This window comes from Elephas maximus, chromosome 3, assembly GCF_024166365.1.
Source record: "Elephas maximus indicus isolate mEleMax1 chromosome 3, mEleMax1 primary haplotype, whole genome shotgun sequence".
Taxonomy (NCBI): Eukaryota; Metazoa; Chordata; class Mammalia; order Proboscidea; family Elephantidae; genus Elephas; species Elephas maximus.
The window spans coordinates 30,719,431-30,742,523 of NC_064821.1; the positions used below are offsets into that span (position 1 = coordinate 30,719,431).

At 42.3% G+C, this 23,093-nt stretch overlaps 1 protein-coding gene across 2 annotated transcripts; it reads left to right on the top strand.

The window, feature by feature from the left end:
• Positions 1-534: 534 nt before the first annotated feature.
• Positions 535-21,733, top strand: LOC126072203 (zinc finger protein OZF-like). 2 transcript variants are annotated; one of them, XM_049877024.1, is made up of 5 exons: positions 535-600; positions 2,721-2,971; positions 15,222-15,390; positions 17,128-17,278; positions 17,624-21,733. In XM_049877024.1, exons 3-5 carry the CDS (start codon positions 15,291-15,293, stop codon positions 18,837-18,839), a joined length of 1,467 nt encoding a protein of 488 aa, XP_049732981.1. In that variant the 5' UTR covers positions 535-600; positions 2,721-2,971; positions 15,222-15,290; the 3' UTR covers positions 18,840-21,733. The 2 variants fall into 2 exon arrangements, with proteins under 2 accessions (XP_049732981.1, XP_049732980.1); XM_049877023.1 differs by having other exon boundaries at positions 15,264-15,390.
• Positions 21,734-23,093: the final 1,360 nt, after the last annotated feature.

Below are 23,093 nucleotides of genomic sequence, written 5' to 3' on the forward strand. Positions count from 1 at the left end.
CCATGTCCTTAATGTCATCGTACAACTTGTGTGGTCTTTGGTCCTTTGTGATTAGTGTGTCAAATCTATTCCTGAGATGATCTCTAAGCTCAGGTGGGATATAATCAAGGCCGTACTTTGGCCTTGTGAACTTGTTTTAATTTTCTTCAGCTTCAACTTCAAACTGCATATTAGGAATTGATAGTCTGTTCCTCAGTCTGGCTTTGGCTTTCTTCTACTGCCCACAAAACAGGCCCACTCACACCTCTGGACCAAGCTTGCATCTTTACTCCAGCTCGGGTACATCTCCGCTTGCGGGCCCCAGCCACCTCCTAAAGCGGTGTATCTTTGACTAGTAAAATCCTTCTTTAAATTATATATGCATTTACAAAAACCCAGGCTTTTCTTCAGAGAGGAAATAATGACAGCAGTAGACAGATCCTAAGTCTGAGGAGCCCTCTGGGTTGCCGTTCGGAACCCCTCCCCTTCTACACCAAGAGTCCCAGAAACGGGAAGCGGAAATGCACATTAAAGGCCTGTAACCACGTTTTTTTTTTTTGCGATCTTGCTCGTCTGTGAGCAACGTTTTGATTCCGTCGCCATCTGGTCTGGTCTGGTTAGGTGAGTCCTTGAATTCCTGTCCCGGTGTCTAAGGACGCTGTCCCTGCTGTCTTGCAGAGTCCTAGCCTCTTCCCTTTCCCTGAGCTCCTCCAGGGCTCCCTGTTTCCTCTAGCCGAGCTGTGTGCCCCGGGCCTCTCCCTCCCTCCGCGTTTTCCTGCCGCCACTGTCTCCTCTGAGAACCCAGCCAACCCGGCCGTCGCCCTTCTGGGCCAAAGGCCGAGGTTTGTGCGTGCCGCAGCTGGGGACAGCTGAGTGGGTGGGCTAGACCTGAGCCTCGGTACATTAGCAGGTAAAGTCGTGTATATGCCCTGGTCCTCCTCCGGTCGGAGGCTTATGGCGCCCCCCTTTCTTTTCTGTGTTCATCAGATAGGACCTTATTAAGTATTGCTGGTGAAACAAAATGTAAGATTGTGGTGAAGAATTCCCGCACCCCCCAATTTAATGAATATGGGACCCCAATACCACCCAGCATGTCTTCTCCTTTTTCAAAATGGGCAACTGAGAGCTTAACTAAAAAAAAGGCCATGATAAACCTATAAGTTGTTCTTCCTCTGCCTGCCTCCTCACATACCTTTTAATGACTTTGTTTTGACCAGATGTTAATGACTTTGTTCTTTGTTTTAAACTGAAGCAAGTAACCTTTTGTTCTGGAGGGACTACCTGTGGCATACAACCCCCGCAGGAAAGTTGGAGCCCAGGTATCAGATATGTATGTTTTAGCCTAATAAAGAAATGTCTGGCGGGGGACTACAAAGACACTTGTAACCCTTGTAATGTGAAACTGCTCTTTGGGACTCCATAGAGACAGCCTGTGTTCCTGCTGGGTCCCTGGTGATGTATGCATCTCTTTATTAAACTTTCTCACTCTTTCTGACTTGGAGTATGTTTCATTGGCTCCACTGCTCCAGGGCACGGACACGAATCAGGTAACAGTTATAAGCCTATAAGATGGGCCTTTAAGATGGATGAAATGTTTAGAAACATGCACGCATTCGGGATCATATTTATCCTAGTTTCAGGAGGAAAATACGGAATGCATTTTGGGGAATTTCTTTGGCTGTAAGGCAGACATTTTCAGTATGATTGTGTGAGGAACAATATGGCCAACCCTTGTTCCTCTAATGTAAAATGTGATATGGCTGAACAAGCTTAATACAGGCGATGACCGTGTTATAGAGATCACATACCCAGTGCTTCTTCAAGATCCGAAGGCTTGGCTGAGACAGGATCTGTGTGGAATTGGATCCTGGTGATACAAACACAGTTTTTACTACAAAGAACCACATTTCTTCCTAGGTTGAAGGCTCCTTGGAGCAAAACCTGGGTATATCGCCAGTGCCACAAAAACAAATGTTGGGAATGACATCAAAATGGGAAACATGTATAATGAAACTAATCAAAATAATTAAACATCTTAGAGGGTCACCGACATACAGCGTAGCTCCTTTGTATTCATCATTTTACAAAGTACTGTTGCTTAAACATCAAACGGGCAGCTACTAGAAATCAATTTATAGTAAATAATGTTGAACACGAAGAAGTGAAGCTTAAATTGATGAGTGACTCGTGTATGTCATGTATAATGTGATTAGAGAATGTTTCTTTTTAAACCAAATGTAACAATGTAGAAAGAACACAATATGTATATCAGATATTGAATATAAGAGCAACAAAAGGGTATCATTTTATGTGGAGCAAAAGATAAGAAAAAATTTATAGACCTTAAAGAGTCAAGCAGCAGCTGCATATATCATTTCAAAATTTTAAAGTGTCTAAATTTAACTTTTGTTGGAGAAATCATCTCTAACTGCAATGTCATAAGCATAACTTTTTTTTTACAGTTTAGAATTGTAATTCACTGGAGTTTTTGTTACGTGGTGCTGTTTTTTTTTTTTTCTTATGAATAACCAGTTGATGCAGATCCATTTACTTTGAAATGTCCAATGTAAGCTTGTGCTCTGGAAGGCTGCAGCCTGTTCTGCCTTAAATGCAAATACTCTCAGGATGGAGCATTACCTTGAGCCTGGGAGGAATCCCTGCCTAAAGGAAAGAGCTGAAGGCCAGGAACCTGACGCTCCCTCCTTACTCAACCCTGTCTCCTCCTTATCCTTCCATTTCAGGTCACAGGTGTGACACAGGGAGAGCTAGCTCAGCCTAGGCATCTGGGGACCTATGGCGACCATCTTACACATCCGTGCTGTCACAAGTAAGGGTTTCAACTGCTCTGGCTGGCTGTGTGGACTAAACATTATTCATCTGCCTCCAAACTGCCTAGTGGTTGTTTTTCCACTCCTATCCTTCTTACTGAAATGGCTTGTCTGGCTTAGAGAGGACATTCACTAAGACTTCCAGAAGCTGGAGCAACAAAATGGTGAGTAGTACCAAGAACTGAGTTATTCTTACATAATGGGGAGAGGCTAGGTAATAATGGGGGACCAGCCTGTGGTTGCATAATGAGGTAAAAAGGTAGCAGGAGAGGTCAAGGGACTGAGCCCTAGGGGGCATCCTAAGGTCCTGTTCCACTGTCAGTGGGCCCTTCCTTTACATGTATGTGACTTTTTAAGCCTTGAACGCTTGGAGTCACCTTCCATATGTGACTCTCAGGGGTGTTACTATGGAGCATTAACATCCCCACCCTGGTCCTTGGTTCTCTTGGTGAATGACAGAATCTCCTCACCATATCCTGAAGACAGAGCAGCTCTGACTGAGGAGGCTGATCCCCAGGCCCTGCGGAGCCATTCTTGTTTCATCACTGCAGACGGTGTTTTTGGCTTTCCCAGGCACTGCAGCTTTTTCTGTGTAGTTCTAAAACTACAGCTATACCTTTCACATGGTGCAATGGGGTAAAGAAAGGGAGAGTTATTGGGGGAAGAACTCTGACTCTGTTTATAGTGTCCTCTTTTTTATCTGAGGCTTGTCACTCTCATAACCTCACCAAAGGAATGAGGCAGGAGAGCGAGTTCAGCTGGATTATGTGTGGGGTCTCCAAACACGTCATTTTTTTTTCCCCAGTGTGGATTTTTTTTTGCCTAGTTTCTTTTGTTGTTGTTGTTGTTGAAAATATGCACAGCAAAACATACACTAATTCAACAATTTCTGCATGTACAATACAGTGACACTGATTACATTCTTCAAAATGTGCAACCTTTCTCACCCTCCTTTTCTGATTTGTTCCTCTGCTATTGACAAACTCATTTCCCCCTAAGCTTCCTATCTCACCTTTTGAGCTGCTGTTAACAATTTTATCACAAAGCTCATGGTGGACATTCTTTACTAGTTAAGTTAGACTCTTGTTTGGTTTAAAGAAGGCTTCAGGGATATTTTTGGTTTATGGTTTCATGGTTAAAGATTATCTCAGAGAGTTAGTTTCAGGAGTTTATCCAGCCTCAGTAGCTCTAGAACGTCTGGATTCCATGAGAATTGAAATTCTATTCTGTATTTTTCCCTCTTTAGATCAGGATTCTTGTATAGAATCTTTCATCGGAACGTTTTCTGATGGTAGCTGAGCACCATCCATTTCTTCTGGTCTTGTTTTTTATTTTTATTTTTTTGTGGTGAAGAAGGCATTGTTCCTGGAAGCATTCATCAACGCCTTCCATATCCTTGTTGTATTCCTGAATCTTCTTCCTCTGTTGCTCCAGGCAAATAGAGACCAATTGTAATACCTTAGATGGCTGCTTGCAAGCTTTAAAGGCCCCAGGCATTATGCAACTAAGAGTAGAACAGAAGCACTAAACACGATATTAGACCAGTTAACTTTAATGTTCCACGAGACTATGACTGTAAACTCCCAAACCAATAAACCAAATCCCATGAGGTGTTTTGTTGCACATAAGAAACCTCAGCAGCTACTCTTTTTTTGCTGTTCTCATTGTAAGAAATATGTATATCACACTGCCTTTGCAAATTCAACCTTTTGCTATTAGGTGCTATGGAGTCGTTTCTGACTCATAGTGACCCTGTGTATGACAGAAGAAAACACTGCCTGGTCCTGCGCCATCCTCACAAATGTTGTTATGCTTGAGCCCGCTGTTGCAGCCACTGTGTCAGTTCCTCTCGTTGAGGGTCTTCCTCTTTTTTTTGACCCTCTACCAAGCATGATGTCCTTCTCCAGGGACTGATTCCTCCTGATAATATGTCCAAAGTATGTGAGTTGTAGTCTTAAGATCCTTGCTTCTAAGGGGCATTATTACTGTACTTCTTCTTCAAAGGCGTCAATTCTTCGGTCTTTCTTATTCCAGCTTTTACATGCCTATGAGGCAACTGAAAACACCATGGCTTGGGTCAGGGGTACTTTAGTCTTCAAGGTAACATCTTTGCTTCTTAACACTTTGAAGAAGTCTTTTGCAGCGGATTTCCCCAATGCAATATGTCTTTTGATTTCTTGACTGCCGCTTCCATGGATGTTGATTGTGGATCCAAGTAAAATGAAATCTTTGACAACTTCAGGCATTTCTCCATTTGCCATTATGTTGCTTATTGGTCCGGTTGTGAGGATTTCTGTTTTGTGTTGAGGTGTAATCCATACTGAAGGCTGTGGTCTTTGATCTTCATCAGTAAGTGCTTCAAGTGCTCTTCACTTTCAACAAGCAAGGTTGTGTCATGTGCATATGGAAGGTTGTTAATGATCCTTCCTCCAATCCTGATGCCCCATTCTACTTCATATAGTCCAGCTTCTCAGATTATTTGCTCAGTGTACAGGTTGAATAAGTATGGTGAAAGGATACAACCCTGACACACACCTTTCCTGACTTAAATCACACAGTGTCCCCTTTTTCTGTTTGAACAACTGCCTCTTGATTATGTACAGGTTCCTTATGGGCAACTTAAATGTTCTGGAATTTCTGTTCTTTGCAGTGTTACCCGTAATTTGCCATGATACACACAGTCAAATGCTTCTGCATAATCAATAAAACACAAGTAAACATTTTTCTGGAATTCTCTGCGTTCAGCTAGGTTCCACATCCTCTTTTGAACCTGGCTTGAATTTCTGGCAGTTCCCTGTCGATATACTACTGCAGCTGCTTTTGAATGATCTTCAGCAAAATTTTACTTGTTTGTGATATTAATGATATTGTTCAATAATTTCCACATTAGGTTGTATCAACTTATAGTTGTACAGTTTAGTGGCATCATTTTCACCAATCAGCTGTGCATTCATTACCCTTAGTCCATGTGATTTCTTCATCACCATGAACAGAAACTCAGTGCTCTGTAAACAGTAACTGCCCCTTTCACCTCCCTCCCACCTACTAATAAATTTTGGTCTGTATACATTTGCCAGTTCTTACCTTTTTATGTAAGTTATATTTGTCCTTTTGTGCGTGACATATTTCACTCAGGATGATGTCCTCAAGCTTCATTGAGCTTGTAGCATGTATCAGGACTTCATTTCTCTTTTTGATTGACTAATATTCTGTCATGTATATAGCACATGTAATTATCCATTCATCTGTTGACGGCAGTCGGGTTGTTCCACCTTTTGGCTATCGTGAACAGGGCTGCAATAGACATTGGTGTACCTATGTCTGTTAGCATTGCTGCTTTCAAGTCCCTTGTATATCCTAGCAGTGGAATTGCTGGTTCATAAGGTAGTTCTGGTTTTAGTTTTTTAAGGAACTGCCACACTGTTTTCTACAATGGCTGTCCCATATTGCATTCCTACCAGCAATGGATAAGGTTCCAATTTTCCAGTGGGGAATAGTTTTTCCTGAGGCTTTCAGGTGTGTGAAAAACAGATACTTAGCCCAGGTCCCTGTCCTCTCAGTATCTCCATGCCTGGAGCTGGTATTACATTTCTAAAATTTTCACTGCTCCCCAAAGTCTTGGATTAGAATCTAAAGTTAAAATGTTCTTTTTTGCTAAAGCCACTTAGGCTGTGAGATGCCTATATTTAAGTTCTTAGGGTCAGATTCCACTAGAAGCAAATTTTGGGATCAGTTTGTTAATGTTCCTGCTGATAATTTCTTAATTTAATGGTGTCTTAGGCTGAGTTCTCTAGAGATGTAAAACCAGTAAAGCCTATAAACATACATGGAGATTTATATCAAGGAAACGGGGTCACACAATTGTAGAAGGTGAAACGTCCCAAGTCCGAGAATCAGGATAGAGGCTTCTCTCAATTCATGTAGCTGCAGGGGCTGGCAAACCCAAGATTGGCAGGTCGGAGACCAGGGCTCCCATTCTCAGGCTGTGAGATTAGCAGGCAATACTGCAAGGCTTCTCCTGATTAATGTAGCTTTAGGGGCTGGGGAACCCAAGATCTGCAGGTCGGAGAGCAGGGTTCCTGTTCTCAGGCTGTGAAAATCAGTGAATTTCAAGATCAGCAGATAAGCTGATAGCTTAATTCCCAAGAGCTGGAGGTAGGATGAACAGGAGACAGCTGCAGGATCAGGAACATCTGCTTATATTTGGATGCAGTCCACACCCCCAAGGAAACTCCCTTTCGACTGATTGGCCACTCACAGCAGATTCCATCATGGGAGTGATCACATATAAACATTGAGAATTATGGCCCAGCTAAGATGTCACACAATTTTTTTTTTAATAATTTTTATTGTGCTTTAAGTGAAAGTTACAAATCAAGTCAGTCTCTCACACAAAAACCCATATACACCTTGCTACACACTCCCAATTACTCTCCCCCTAATGAGACAACCCGCTCTCTCCCTCCACTCTCTCTTTTCATGTCCTTTTCACCAGCTTCTAACCCCCTCCACCCTCTCATCTCCCCTCCAGGCGGGAGATGCCAACATAGTCTCAAGCGTCCACCTGATCCAAGAAGCTCACTCCTCACCAGCATCCCTCTCCAACCCATTGTCCAGTCCAATCCATGTCTGAAGAGTTGGCTTCGGGAATGGTTTCTGTCCTGGGTCAACAGAAGGTCTGGGGGCCATGACCACCGGGGTCCTTCCAGTCTCAGTCAGACCAGTAAGTCTAGTCTTATGAGAATTTGGGGTCTGCATCCCACTGCTCTCCTGCTCCCTCAGGGGTTCTCTGTTGTGTTCCCTGTCAGGGCCATCATCGGTTATAGCCGGGCACCATCTAGTTCTTCTGATCTCAATTATTCGATCTTTCTTATTCATTGTTCTGCTTTCACATGCATATGAGATAATTGAAAATACCGTTGCTTGAGTCTGGTACACCTTAGTCTTCAAGGTGACATCTTTGCTTTTTACCACTTTAAAGAGGTCTTTTGCAGCAGATTTGCCAGTGCAGTACATTGTTTGGTTTCTTGAGTTCTGCTTCCATGGGCATTGACTATGGATCCAAGTAAAATGAAACCCTTGAAAACGTCAATCTTTTCTCCATTTATCATGGCGTTGCTTATTGGTCCAGTCGTAAGGATTTTTGTTTTCTTTTACGTTGAGGTGTAATCCATAGTGAAGGCTGTAGTCTTTGATCTTTATCAGTAAGATGCTGTCATCTGCTTATCGCAGGTTGTTAATGAGTCTTCCTCCAATCCTGATGTTGTTCTTCATATATTCTGGCTTCTAGGATTATTTGCCCAGCATACAGATTAAATAAGTACGATGAAAGAATACAACCCTGACGCACACCTTACCTGACTTTAAACCACACATTATCCCCGTGTTCTTTTCGAATGACTGCCTGTTGGTCTAAGTACAGGTTCCTCATGAGCACGGTCAAGTGTTCTGAAATTCCTGTTGTTCACAGTGTTATCCATAATTTGTTGTGATCCACACAGTCGAATGCATTGCATAGTCAGTAAAACACAAATAAACATCTTCCTGGTATTCTCTGCTTTCAGCCAAGATCCATGTGACAGCAGCAGTGATGTCCCTGGTTCCACATCTTTTTCTGAATCCAGCTCAAATTTCTGGCATTTCTCTGTCAACGTACTGCTGCAACTGCTTTTGAATGATCTTCAGCAAAATTTTACTTGCCTACGGTATTGATGATATTCAATAATTTCTGCATTCTGTTGGATCACCCTTCTTTTAAATAGGCACAAGTATGAATCCTTTCCAGTCAGTTGGCTGGGTGTAGCTGTCTTTCAAATTTCTTGGCCTAGACCAGTGAGCGCTTCCAGTGTTGCATCTGTTTGTTGAAACATCTCTATTGGTATTCCCTCAATTCCTCGAGCCTTTTTTTTTGCCAATGCGTTCAGGGCAGCTTGGGCTTCTTCCTTGAATATCATCGAATCTCCATCATATGCTACTTCCTGAAATGGTTCTGGTGCAGTGACTCTGTATTTCTTCCATCTTCTTTTGATGCTTCCTGCATCGTTCAGTATTTTGCCCATAGAATCATTCAGTATTGCAACTCAAGGCTTGACTTTTTTCTTCAGTTCTTTCAGCTTAAGAAATGCCTAGTATGTTCTACCCTTTTGGTTTTCAAACTCCAAGTCTTTTGCACATTTTACTATAATACTGTTTCTTCTTGAGCTATCTTTTGAAATCTTTTGTTAAGCTCATCATTTCTTCTGTTCATTTTAGCTACTTACGTCCGAGAGTAAGTTTCAGAGTCTCTTCTGACATCAATTTTGGTCTTTTTTTCTTTTTTGTCTTTTTAACGACCTTTTGCTTTCTTCATTTATGATGTTCTTGATGTCATCCCACAACTCCTGTGGTTTTCAGTCATTTGTGCTCAATGAGTCAAATCTAGAGATCATCTCCAAATTCAGGTGGAATATCCTTAAGATCATACTTTGGCTCTCGTGGACTTGTAATTTTCTTCAGCTTCAACTTGTACTTGCATATAAACAATTGCTGGTCTGCTCTGCAGTCCTTCTCTGGCCATGCATCTGACTGGTGAAATTAAGCTTTTCCATCATCTTTTTCCACAGTCGTAGTTGATTTGATTCCAATGTATTCCATCCTGGGAGGTCCACGTTTATAGTCACTGTTTATGTTTTTGAAAAATGTGTTTGCAGTGAATAAGTTGTTGTTCTTGCAAAATTCTGTCATGCAATCTCCAGCATCATTTCTGTCACCAAGGCCATATTTTCCAACTATCAATCCTTCTACTTTGTTTCCAGGTTTTACGTTCCAATCACCAATAATTATCGATGTATCTTATTTGCATATTTGATCAATTTCAGACTGCAGTACTTGGTAAAAATCTTCAGTTTCTTCATCTTTGGCATTAGTGGTTGGTGTATAAATTTGAATAATAGTCGTATTAACTGTTTTTCCCTGTAGGCATATGGATATTATCCTATCACTGACAGCATCGTATGTTAGGAAAGATCTTGAAATGTTCTTTTTGATGATGATTGCAACGCTGTTACTCTTTAGTTTGTCATTCCTGGCAAAGCAGACCATAGGATTGTCTGGATCAAACAGGCCAATTTCAGTCCATTTCAGCTCGCTGTTGCCTAAGTGGGAAGCCCTGATGGCGTAGTGGTTAAGTGCTATGGCTGGTAACCAAAGGGTCGGCAGCTCAAATCTGCCAGGCGCTCCTTGGAAATTCTATGGGGCGGTTCTCCTCTGTCCTATAGGGTCACTATGAGTCGGAATCAACTCGACGACAAGGTTTTTTTTTTTTTTTATTGCCTAGGATATTGATGTTTGTGCATTCCATTTTATTTTTGACAATTTCCAAGTTTCCTTGATTTGTATTTCATACTTTACACATTCTGATTACTATTGGATGTTTGCAGCGGTTTTTTCTCATTTTGAGTCATGCCACATCAACAAAATGAAGGTCCCAAAAGCTTTACTCCATCCAGGTCATTAAGGTCAATTCTACTTTGAGGAGTCAGCTCTTTTCCAGTTGTACTTTGAGTGCCTTCCAACCTGAGGGGCTCATCTTCCAGCACTATATCAGACAATGTTCTGCTATCCATAAGGTTTTCTCTGGCCAGTTTTTTCAGAACTAGTTTACCAGGTCCTTCTTCCCAGTCTCTCTTAGTCTGGAAGCTGCACTGTAACCTGTCCACCATGGGTGACCTTGCTGGTATTTGAAATACTGGTGGCCTAGCTTCCAGCATCACAGCAACATGCAAGTCACCACAGTACGAAAAACTGGCATACGAGTGGTGAATAAAGCTCTTCAGCTCCACCAATAAGTGACTGAAGGCACCCCACTCTGCCATTAAGCCTTTGGTCTGAAGGCACTCGGCTCACTCACTCTGTGCGTCAGCATGCCAATTTTAGCCACCTTGCCTCATGAGCCATGAAGCTCACCACGCCGTCTTGCACAGGTCTCCTCGTTCTCCTGCTGCTGTTTCTCTGCTGCTGGAGTCGGCTGTGTTTTCCACTACTTCTTGCCATCTGCAGTGTTATGGCTCTGTCTCCTGGGTCTAGGAGGTTCTCGGTATAGGGACTTCAGTTCCAAATGATGCATCCTCCTCCCAGCTCCTCTTCTTGATGGTAGTGTGGTTCCCTCCTTTCACTTCTGGGATTGGCTCCTGTTATGCCTAGCAGGATGGCAAAACTGACCAACTTCTTTAGATTTCCATACACTGTATTTGCATGGTCCCACCTCCCCAAAGGTTTCATGTACCTTATTTGCATAGTCATACCGAATCATTTTATGGGAGCCAGAGGACCATGAATGGCTGGAAGGGCCATATTAATTAATTCACTGCACCAAAGTTATAATCATGGACTATACTGTGTCCATTATTATTTTGAACCAACTGTTAACTGTTAGGTCTATTAAAAATAACAAAGATGAAAGATTTTATACTACCTTCATTTATGCATTCCCTAATGCTATTCCTTATGTTGATCTGAGTATCTAATCCATATCATTTTCCTCCTCTCTGAAGAACTTCTTTTAACATTCCCTGTAAGGTAAGTACACTGGCAGCAAGTTCCTTGAATTTTGTGTGTCTGAAAGTGTCCTTATTTCTCCTTCACCTTTGGAAATTACATTTGCTGAGTGTAGAATTTGAGGGTGGTGTTTTTTTTTCTCTAAGTATTTTTCTACACTCTTGCTTTTAGGGTTTCTTAAGAGCCAAACCAGAAAAAAAACAAACCCACTGCCATCCAGTTGATTCTGACTCATAGCGACCCTAGAGGACAGAGTAGAACTGCCCCATAGAGTTTCCAAGGAGCGCCTGGCGGATTCAAAATTCCGACCTTTTGGTTAGCAGCTGTAGCACTTAACCACGATGCCACCAGGGTTTCCTTCTTAAGAGCAGCCTGATGTAATTCTTAACTGTGCTCCTGTATAGGAAGGTGTTCCCCCCACCCTCTGTTTTCTGCAGTGTTGTCTCTTTGATTTTCTGCAGTATGAATATGATATGCCTAGCTGTAGTTTTTAAATATTAAATTTAATATGTTTGGTGTTCTCTGAACTTGCCTTATAAGTGGTTGGTGTTTGTTATTGATTTTATAAATTTCTCAGCTGTTGTTACCTCAAATATTTCTTCTGTTTTTCCTACTTCTTTCCTTTCTGGTATTCCTAATATGGGTTTGGTCCACATTTTGTAATTGTCCCACAATTCTTGGATAGTCTCTTCCATCTTTTTCACTTTAAATTTCCATTTTGGGAGTTCCAATTAACATGTATTCAAGCTCAGTAATTTTTTCCTTGCTTTTGTGCACTCATGTTTTGGATTTTAAAGGCATTCTTCATTTCTGTTACAGTGTTAATTTCTAGCATTTCATTAGGATTCTTTCTTACAGTTTCCATTTTTCTACTTCCATTGGCCATTTGTTGTTGCATGTTGTATACTTTATTAGTTATAGCCCCTAGCATGTTAATCATAGTTGTTTTGAATTTCCAGTTTGATAATTCCAAAATCTGTGCTATTTCTTGACTGGTTCTGGTGTTTGCTGTGTCTCTTCAAGCTGTGCATTTTGACTGGTTCTGATGTTTGCTCTGTCTCTTCAAGCTGTGCTTTTTGTCTTTTACTATGACTCTTTAGTTATTTGTTGAAAACCAAACAGGATGTGCTAGGCAAAAGCAACTGTGGTAAAATCGGGGTTTAGTGTGACATTTTGTTTTTATCTGGCCAGAACATATGCTGTGTTTACTGTTTGGTATTGGTGTTGGAGGTCAGAGTGTTCTCTGATGTTCTTGTTTTTGTCTTTCCTGTTGTGTTTGAATTTCCTAAAAACTTCTTAAATAAGGTCTGAGAGTTGGAGTTTGTCTAGTTGTAAGTCTCTGTTATTATATAGGACACCTACTAGGTGGCGCAAATCGTTAAGCAATGGACTACTAACTGAAAGATTGGCAGTTCAAACCCACCCAGAGCTGCCTCAGAAATAAGGTCTTGGCGATCTGCTTCCAAAAATTCAGAGCCTTGAAAATCCTATGTAGTGCACTTCTGCACTTGGGGTTGATATGAGTCAGGAAACTCGACAGCAACAAACAAATGATGTGGTGGTAAGGTTTGGTGGAGGAGCAGATTCTATAGTCAAGTGATTAGGCATCAGTCTTTTAATGAGCCTGTGCTCCCAGTCAGTGACCTCAAAAGTGCCTCTCTGCTTATCCCCTCCCCCACTTTGATGAGCCAGGAGGCCTAGATGGGGCTAGAGTTGGGTATTTCAGAATTCCAGGTCAGTCACTATTAGTTTGCCATCGAGTTAGTTCCGACTCATGGCAACCCCATGTGTGCCGAGTAAAACTGCTCTGTAGAGTTTTCAAGGCTGTGAGCTTTCAGAAGCAAATTGCCTCCCTATCTTCGGAAGTGCCTCTGGATGCTAATTATCAAGTACTTTTAATCATTTTTACCACCCAGGGACTCTTCAGTTTAGTTACACTCTGGTAAAATAGTTTCCTTTAAGGGTGGGCTTTCTTAGGGAGAACAGAATGCTTTGGGCAAGTTTCAAAGTGGCTTTTCCTTCTCTTCCTTCTATTGAAAACAGAAGGGAATTTTTCTCTGATCTTCATGTTGAGGCTTTGGTAGGGTTCCTGGAGGTGAAACTCACAGAACTGTGTGAGTTTCCCCAAGACTGGGGCCCCTTGATATTTTTAATCCTCAGACTTATCCACAAACCCTCCAGCAACTCGTCAATTACAATCTTAAGTTTTTCTACTCTGGTTCTGATACTAGGGGTGGTTTCTGCTCCCTGGGCTTCTGCTCTTGTGTGATTAGTTCTCTGTATCTGCCTTTGTGTACCTCCAGTTTCAGGGGCAGCAGTTTGCCCATCACCAGTATTCGTTATCAAACATTTCCACTACCATGAACAGAAACTCAGTGCTTCCGAAACAACGATTTGCCTTTCCCCTTCCATCCTACCCCTGATAGCCTAATAAACTTGGATTTCTACACATTTGCCGAGCGAATATTTTTGCTGGCTTTAAAATATGTAACCTGGCCCACTGCACTGAAAGAGACTTTTGAATTTTGGCTGTTGCTCAAAGTTTGCTGTGACACCATCATATCCGGAATGATTAGAGATGAGCTAGGCAATTCACTCCCCCTCCTGCCCTGACAAAGGAGAGCCTTTCTGTTCTACAGCCGCTCGGCTGTTCAGTCCAAATTTAGCATGAGAAGCACAGTGTAGCATCCTTTTCTCTTCTCACTACGTGTGGAAGCCATCGGGTTGATGCTGTTTCACAGAGGCCAGTCCTACAGCCTAGGGCATGCCAGTGGTCAGTGTTTGGGTGGTCATGCTTGTGCCTTCCATGGGCTGCAAATGTGAGAAAACTTTGGAGTGGAGCCTCAAGAGGGCAGGTGTGTAAGTCTCTTGTTTCCTAGGCTTCACAGTCAGTTTAACAGCTAGAACCTGTGCACTTCAATGAACTTCCTTACAAAATAGGAACCTTACCCTCTTCACCGTCATCAAACACAAAACCCAATCAAACGCAAGAGCACGTTATTGTGATTCTTGCAGAGATAGGGCTCTTCGTCATCTTCTAACATTAGCCTCTGTGTGTGTGTCTCAGTGTATGTTTGTTGGGGGCAATGGTCACTAATCGATGTACCCTAGCATCTGGTCTCGAAACTTCGATAATTGTGGGAAGAGCTGGAGTCTCATGTTTACTCTCCCCTGAGCCCTGTTCAACTTTTCAATATTCCTGCCTTTCTTCATGAATGGAACAGAGTTGATGACTGCACAACAGATGAGTTATTGAAAATAGGTGACATAAATGTGAAAATCATAATTTTCCAAAGGAATATTCTTTTTTCAGTAGGTGATTCTATCACCTCCTAATCACCTGTGTTCTTCAAGACAGTATGACCTGTTCAGGGCCTTAGGTTTCCAGTTTTTGTGAGATCGTAGGCACCCCAGGGCTGGAGAGGGGCAAAAGGAAAAAAAATCTAGTGCTTCAGTGTTTCCCATTTGTTAATATCCCATCCTGCTTTCACCCTATACTTCATGTTTTATTGAGTTTTCTGGAAAGAGAGGAAAAATTTTTTTCACAAGGAAGTGATGATTCCAATGTGGAAATAAGACTTTCATTTGTAGAGCATTTCTCTAATTTCTGCTATGTGTTCTGACTGTTCTAGACTATAGAGTAAGACTGGAATTGGTCACAGTCAAATTGGAGAGATAAGTTCAGTGTACTGGGAGTATTATTAAATCTATGAAAGAGGATACAGTCAGTCAGGAAGTGAACGTAGACAGGGAAGAGAAGAGGCTGACAACTAAACCCTAGAGTAGACCTTAGTAGAACAGAGAACCTGTGTCAGATCCCTGTGAATTCTCAGTTCCCCAGGACTGTTAGCCTTACCTACCCTTTTGCACACATTATAGTACATGGTACCTTGCTGATGCAGATTATGTGGGATGTTCTAGTACTCAGTGCTTGTTGAGGATGTGGCCATGGACTTTACCCAGGAAGAGTGGGCTTTGCTCAATCTTGCACAGAGGAAACTCTACAGAGATGTGATGATGGAAACCTTCAGAAACCTGGCCTCAGTAGGTAAGGATGACATCGTTTCTTTATTTACTCCTTTAGGGAACAAATATATCGTACTCATTGTCCTTGCACAAGTATCAGGGCTGAGGAAAGGGAATATTGTTAAACAAGACAGGAGTGGTTCCTTGCTATATGGAGCTTCCATATCCTGGCTTCCTCATAAAGCTCTGTGTATTAAACTGAACTTCTATTTCTCTTGTGTTTAAAAATCTTGAGGCTCTTTAAGTGTTAAAAGTGTGAGCATTGGCTTCAGGGGTCACTTCAGGGCACAGAGACATTTGTGTTCAGGAAATTGCAGAGAGTTTTACTGTGTTCATTACAAAATTATTATTTTGCTGCAAATAAACTCACACCTGTCCATCTCCAGAGACCTTGAAGACTGAAGTATTAGTGTCAGGCAAATATTTATTGCTCGTCTGTCTTCCCTCATGATATGCCTTTTTCTATGAGCATTGTGTCAGCTACATGCTTAAGAAGCAAGAGAAGAATCTGAGGAGAGTAGAGATAGGACTTATCCAGGGCCACTGTGTCAGGGAGCACTTGGAAGGCAAGAATTTTTTGAAGAATCAGCACTGCATGGAGAAAATTAGATTTGAGTAAATCAGTTAACAGAAGTCTCTTTGTAGTTGTGGAGACTGAACTTACCAATTTCCTTAACTTATTTTTTGGACTTTTATTCATCCTTTCACTACAGCCACTTTTCACTTATTGATATGGTTAGATTCAAAAGACTAGGTCGTTATACAAAAATCAGCATTACATAAAACTTCAGCAACCAAATGCTCCTCAGGCTCCAGGAGTCATTTTTCAGGTGGCCCTATGGGGCTGCTTCCTTCCCTGCAGGTGCTATTGGCAGCTTGCTTGTCTCTGTACCATGACTTCTGTACATCAGATGGGTGGGTTGGCTTCTGCCATCTCAAACCACAGGCAGAGCTGATTGGGTCAGGATTTGCAGCCAGGAGGGGACCCCCTTGCCACCCTGACCCATGTGGAGTTCTTGCAGTCCCTGGAAATGTCCACCCACCTGGGACTGCTGCCCATTAGCCCGGTGTTCCCATGTGTGCAGATGGCGGATCTCAGGGTCTGCAGTGAAGTGACTGCTGTTCATCCTGTCTGTGCCCCTCTGCCACCTTCTCACGGACTTGCAGCCCAAAGCCACAGCTCCACTCAGATGGCAGGGTAGCCACCAGCCTGCAGGCAGTCCAGGATTCTGCAAGGCTGTGGAGCGTTCGTGCAGGTTAATGACCCAAGGCCCAGCATATGGCCTTTTTTGTTTCTCTCTTTTAACTTTATTCACATCTAAGAGGGGTGGGATGGGAGGAATCAAGGACTTGTGGCTCAGGAGAGAGACACACTCTCATTCAGAACAGATGGGTCCTTACCTGGCTTTAAGGTGATTTAAGCAGTTTTTTTTTACAATTGTCATAAATGTGACATGTCGGATAACAAAATAGTCGATAAATGAGGGGTAGGTGTACTGTGTTCATGGAGAAAGACCTTCCTCTTTTCCTCTTTCAACATTGCATGTGCATTATGTCCAATATCTTTCTATTTATCTCTCCTAATTAAACTCTATGTCACTGTCACTCTCAATCTTTATGGAAGTATTTTCTCGTAAGTTGCCTTTGCCAAAGTCATGAAACAGCCACATGCCTTTCTTTGCTCATAGGTGCCTTTTTCCTTCTAGTAATTTCTTTTTTTTTTTTTTTTTTCCATGTTATGACCCTCAACTTGGGTCAGTTTCTCGAAACCATAATAATGGAGAAAAGTTGTTCAGTGATCATATAAGAGTGAGATTAATGAAGAATAACACCTGGAGCTCCATGTTAGGAGAAAGCTGCGAATTGTTTGGCGTTAAAGTTCACCATAAAAACTGGGGGATATATGTGAGGTGAGTGTCAGTCACATGGAAGAGAGCAGTGCCTCAGAGAAAGTCTTAAGGTCTCATGGTGTTAAAATAGAGCAAAATTGTGTGTTCCAAGAGTTTTCACATTACAGTATTTTCCTAAGTGTGAGTCAAGATGTTGAGTATTTGAAACATAGTTCACTTATACAAAATTTTCAGAAAGGCTATTATTTGAGAAACATTGTGGCAGCTGTGGTAGCATCTCTGCTGGATGATTTAACCTATGAAACATGAGGCATTTCAAAAGACAAAAAAACAAACGTTCACTGTTTGGTAATGGTGAAATGGTAACAATTTTATTTACATCAGTGTGTTTCTTGTTTTTAAAAGAAGGCGTGCAGTAGAAAACCTCCATGTAAATGATGAAGACAATCAATGTAGAAAGCCCTTCATTCAGATTCCTAATCTTGCTGTATTCAAAAGAAGTCATACTGAAGTAAATCTTTCTGGAGGCCTCGAGTGTGAAAAATACACCGATCATTCTTCTGTTAAACATCATCTCAAATCTCACATTGGACACTGTACCTATCAGTGTAAGGAATGTGGAGAAACTTGTAATTGTACCTCATTTCTAAGCTCTCATGTGAGAACTATTACTGGAGGGAACCCATATAAATGTAAGGTATGTGGGAAAGGTTTCATTTGTATTTCAACTCTTAAGAACTGTGTGACCACAGTAAGTAGAGAGAAACCAAGTGGATGTGAGGAAGATTCCTGTAGTTTCTCATCCCTTCAGACACATGCGAGAGATCGTAAGTGTGGATGTAAAGAATGCTGGAAAGCCTATATTCATCCCTCATTCCTCACTTTATCCAATATGTTTCATAGTGGAGATAAGCCTTATGAATGTAAAGAATGTGGGAAAGCCTTTAGTTGTTCCTCATCCCTCACTACACATAAAAAAACTCACAGTGGACAAAGGCCTTATGAATGTAAGGAATGTGGGAAAGCCTTTATTCGCTCCTCACACTTAATGAAACATATAAGAACTCACAGTGAAGAAAGACCTTATGAATGTAAAGAATGTGGAAAAGCCTTTAGGTATTCCTCACACCTCACTGACCACATAAGAATTCACAGTGGAGAGAGGCCTTATGAATGTAAGGAATGTGGGAAAGCCTTTAGTCGTTCCTCATCCCTCGCTATACATATAAAAATTCACAGTGGAGAAAGGCCTTATGAATGTAAGGCATGTGGGAAAACCTTTAGTCAGTCCTCATCCCTCAAGGAACACATAAGAACTCACAGTGGAGAGAGGCCTTATAAATGTAAGGTATGTGGGAAAGCCTTTAGTTTTTCTTCATACCTTACTAAACATATAAGAACTCACAGTGGAGAGAGGCCTTATGAATGTAAAGAATGTGGAAAATCCTTTAGGTTTTCCTCATACCTAACTAAACATGTAAGAACTCACACCGGAGAGAGGCCTTTTGAATGTAAGGAATGCGGGAAGGCCTTTAGGTTTTCCTCAGGCCTAAATATACATACAAGAACTCACACTGGAGAGAAGCCTTATGAATGTAAGCAGTGTGGGAAAGCCTTTTAGGTTTCCCTCAGGCCTAAATATACATATAAGAACTCACACTGGAGAGAGGCCTCATGAATGTAAGGAATGTGGGGAAGTCTTTCATCTGTCCTCACACTTCACTATCCATTTACAAACTCACAGTGTAGGGAGGGCTTATGAATGCCTTACCAAACATATAAGAACTCAAAATGGAAAGAGGGCTTAAAATATAGCCAATGGCAGAAAGCCTTTATGTAGTCCTTAGTCCTTAATGAACATCAGTAACCTCACAGCACAAAAGAAGACAGTGAAGAGAAACCTTGTTAGTAAAAGGAATATGGAAAAGTCTTTAGTTACTTCTCTCTCAGTAAACATACTAACTCACATTAGAGATATTCCTTATTAAGGTAAAGAATGTGGGAAAGTCTTCAGATGTCCCTCAGCCTTTTGCCATAGGAACTCACTGTGGGGAGAAGCGTATCTAAGTATATTGAATTGAAGCAATATATGTCTAAGTAATGTTGGATAGCTTTCATCCCATATCTCTGTAAACCTGAAAGAATATACATGGCAGAGAAATCATGTTTGTGTAGTCAATGTGGGATTTTTGTTTTTCTCCCCACACTTTCAAGACATTCAAATTTGCATATATGGAAAAAGCCTTCCCTAACTAACCCAGTTGAACGTGTGAGACGTCCATGGAGCGACACCATGTAAATGTTAGGTACCTGGGATCATCTCCAAGTCTTTTTCAATTCTTAGACATGTGAGATATTAGTGTGGATTGATCCTATGAATGTGAAAGACGATGGAAACCTTCAGTGTTCCTTCTCCCTCAGTACACCTATGAGACCTCACACACTAGAGAAACCTTGTGACTGTAAGCATTATGACAAAGCCTTCAGTCATGTCATTTCCCCTTTTGTTCACAGGGGTATTCATATCATGGGGAAAATCTATTCCACGTTACAAGTGTGGAATTTACCACTGCACAGAAAGTTTTAACCCACATTCATCTCACAGAAGTGTCCCTCTGAAATAATGGTATGAGAAGCAGAGTTTGCATGTAAGGATGGCTCATTCTGGGGGCCCCAGGTGATGGTGGGCCCATGTATAACCCAACCTGACTTACCTGCAGTGGCTCTTCTGACTCACACAGAATTGGTAATTGGTAATTCTGACTGTCCCTGTCTCGCGCCAGGAGCTGAGGCTCCCGTTGCTGGGCTGAGCCAGAATAGTGGCTGCTGCTCCACTTAGTGAGCACACCCACTGCAGGGCTTAGAGAAGATAAAAGTTCAGCTAGAGTTCATGTACTAATGGAGATAAGACAAGGGTTGTTGGGCCTGGTGATTTATTCTGTGCCACACAGCCCTGTGCTAAACTGGGTGCTGCCTCACCAATGCCTCATTTAAGGGGCCTGGGAAGTGATAGCCACAGGTATTAGAAAGCTTCAAATTAGATTTTCTCTTGACCTAGCAATTCCTTTTGTAGAATGGTCTTATGGAAATCCCTGGGCATGGTGGTACCTGTTGATAGTAGTGGGGGTCAGTGTCCACCAGGAAGGGAGTTGTTAGATAAATGCCTGGCCACACATAAATTTTTTCAGAAAATTTTGGACCACAGGAGAGGCAATCATAGCATAATTTTGTGTCAAAGGTATAGAATAGCTTGTACATGATAAAGGCCATTTGTAAAACATTTATACATAAATGTTTTATATTTTATAAATATGATAAAGCAACCTGTGGAAATCATTCCTCCTAGAACATTAACAGGGATTTTCCCCTGAAGGTGAGATTATGAGTGATTTCTTTATTCATCTGAGTCTCTGTAGTTTGCAGTTTTTTTACAGTCATTGTTCATTGCTTGTAAATTTTTTTAACTTTATTTTTAAAATTTAAAAACAGCAAGTTACTTTTAGAATGTGAGTTGACAAATACTTTGTCTTACAATTAGTCTCACATTGGAAGTTCAGAAAAGTACCTCTCTTTCCTCCAAAAACTCTGTCATGCTGCCCCTTTTTAGTCATATCTTCCCCTGACTGTGAATCCCTGTCAGCTATCCCTGTACATATCATTCACCGTGTACCTTTTTGACTTGGACTCCTTTCACCTGGCATAATGCATTTGAGTCATCCCTGTTGGTGAAGATATCAATACTTTGTTTCCTTTTGCTGAGTAATATTCCATTGTGTAGACATAACCATCTTTTGTGTATTCACCATTTGGAGGACTTTGGGTTTCCAGTTGTTTTGAATAAAGCTGATATGAACGTTCGTACACAGATTTTATGTGAACAGGGACCCTGCATGGGTCAGGCTGTGGATCTCCAGGGTCTTTCACCAGACAAGAATGCTGGTATGAAGGGGTGGAGGCAGAATTGGGTGTGTCTGGGCAAAGGGCAGGGGAGGGTACAGTGGCCATCAAGGGTGTGGACTCTGGCCATGCTGCACTGCATTTGCTCATGCTGTTCCCTCCACCCAAATATCCCTCTTCTCTGGGCCTTAACATTTACCTCTCTCTCAAGGTTCTGCTCACTTGTCTGGAATATGTCTGGTCCTGGACCCTACATGACTGCTTTTCTCCCAGAGACAGAAAGGGTAGATGGGTCTGTGCCCCACAAAACCCAGCTCCTGGAGGATAGGATCTGTTCCTGATTGATGTCCATGTCCCTGTACCTGGAAGAAAATGCTGAATGAATGAGTGAATGAATAGAAGAAAGAACGACTGCAGCTTTGCAGGCAGGGTAGGGCCCCTTCTGTGCAGATCTAACACCACGTCTCTGCTCTCACTTTGGTCTATCGTGATCAGCAAGTCAGTCTCCCTCCCAGACCGTGATCCTCCTTGAAGGCCTGGCCTATGGCCCAGTGCCTGTACATAGTAGGTGCACAGTAAGGCTGTTTGAATGAGGTTGGTAGCTCTAAAGCAAGAGTCCAGGCTGAGTCTTAGGGTGTGTGGCTTTTGTCCTCCTACGCTGTTACTATGGATAATTGGGTTGGATTGGCTGTATTTCACAATTTTGCATTTTGTGTCCACCACCAAGGTCAAGGAGCCCTGGTGGCACAGTGGTTAAGAGCTTGGCTGCTAACTAAAAGCAGTTCGAATTCACCAACCGCTCCTTGGAAACCCTATGGGGCAGTTCTGTTCTGTCATACAGGGTTGTTGTGAGTCGGAATTGACTCGACGGCAATGTATTTGGGTTTTTGTTTTTTACCAAAGTCAAGGAGTTAGCCTTGGTTGAGGATTTCTAATATTCTGGTCTTTCTGCCACCACCTCCTCTACCTGCTGTTATTCTAGGCTATTTAGAGGTAAAAACCAGAGCCAAGGGGGCAGTAGGGGAGGAGAATGAAGCTTTCTACCAAAGGTGTTATAGGATTAGGATGTTGGCCTGACCCAGTCTTTCTGGGCAAATGTCAGTCCCTGAAGGGCAGCTCCACAGCTGGTCAGACTAACTGCAGAGAATCTGACCTGCCATGTGCCCTGTGCTCAGCAACTCACAGGGAAGCCTGGTGCCCAGGGTCATATGGAGGGAGCCCAGGGACATGGGAGGGAGCCCTGGGAGGCAGGCCTGCAGCCCACCACCATCCCCTTCCATAACCTTCACATTGCCCGGGACCTGGCTATGTTTTCAGCAAGCTCAGGTGCTCAGTCCTTTGCCCAGAAGACCAAGTCCTTCTGGGCAAGCGATGGTCACTGAAAAGCAGGTCCACAGCTGGTCGGTATGATTGCTGAGAGCCCAACTTGCCCTGTGCCCCAGGCTCAGCAACTCAGGGACATGGGGAGGGGCTTCAGGGAACAGGAAGGGATTCAGGGACAGAAGGATGGGGTCTCAGGAGGCATTCCTCCATCATCCCGTTTCAGAACCTTCATGTTCCCCAAGACCTGGCTGTATCTATAATAAGTCCGAGTGCTCAGTTTGGGGGTTTCTTGAATTTTCCTGGTGTGCTTTGCACGGGCTTGTAGCTGCATGGCTTTGGGAAAGTCACCGAACAGGCTTGGACCCTCTGTTTCCTCATCTGTAAAAGTGAACAATAATTGTGAACATAACCACACCATTCTCACAGGGTTCCTGGAAGGATTCAGTAAAATCACGACTGCATGGCTCACTGCAGGGAAGCAGTCAGTGCTGGTTATCATTGCTCACTGATTCCTGTATTTATTCAACAAATGTTTGTTGAGCCTGTTAACACTGTATAAGAAATTGAAACAATTGGAATGTTTAGAAATTGATGTATTCATCATATAAATTTAAATTGAATTCTGTGAAGTGATTGAATTTCCCTGCTCACTACT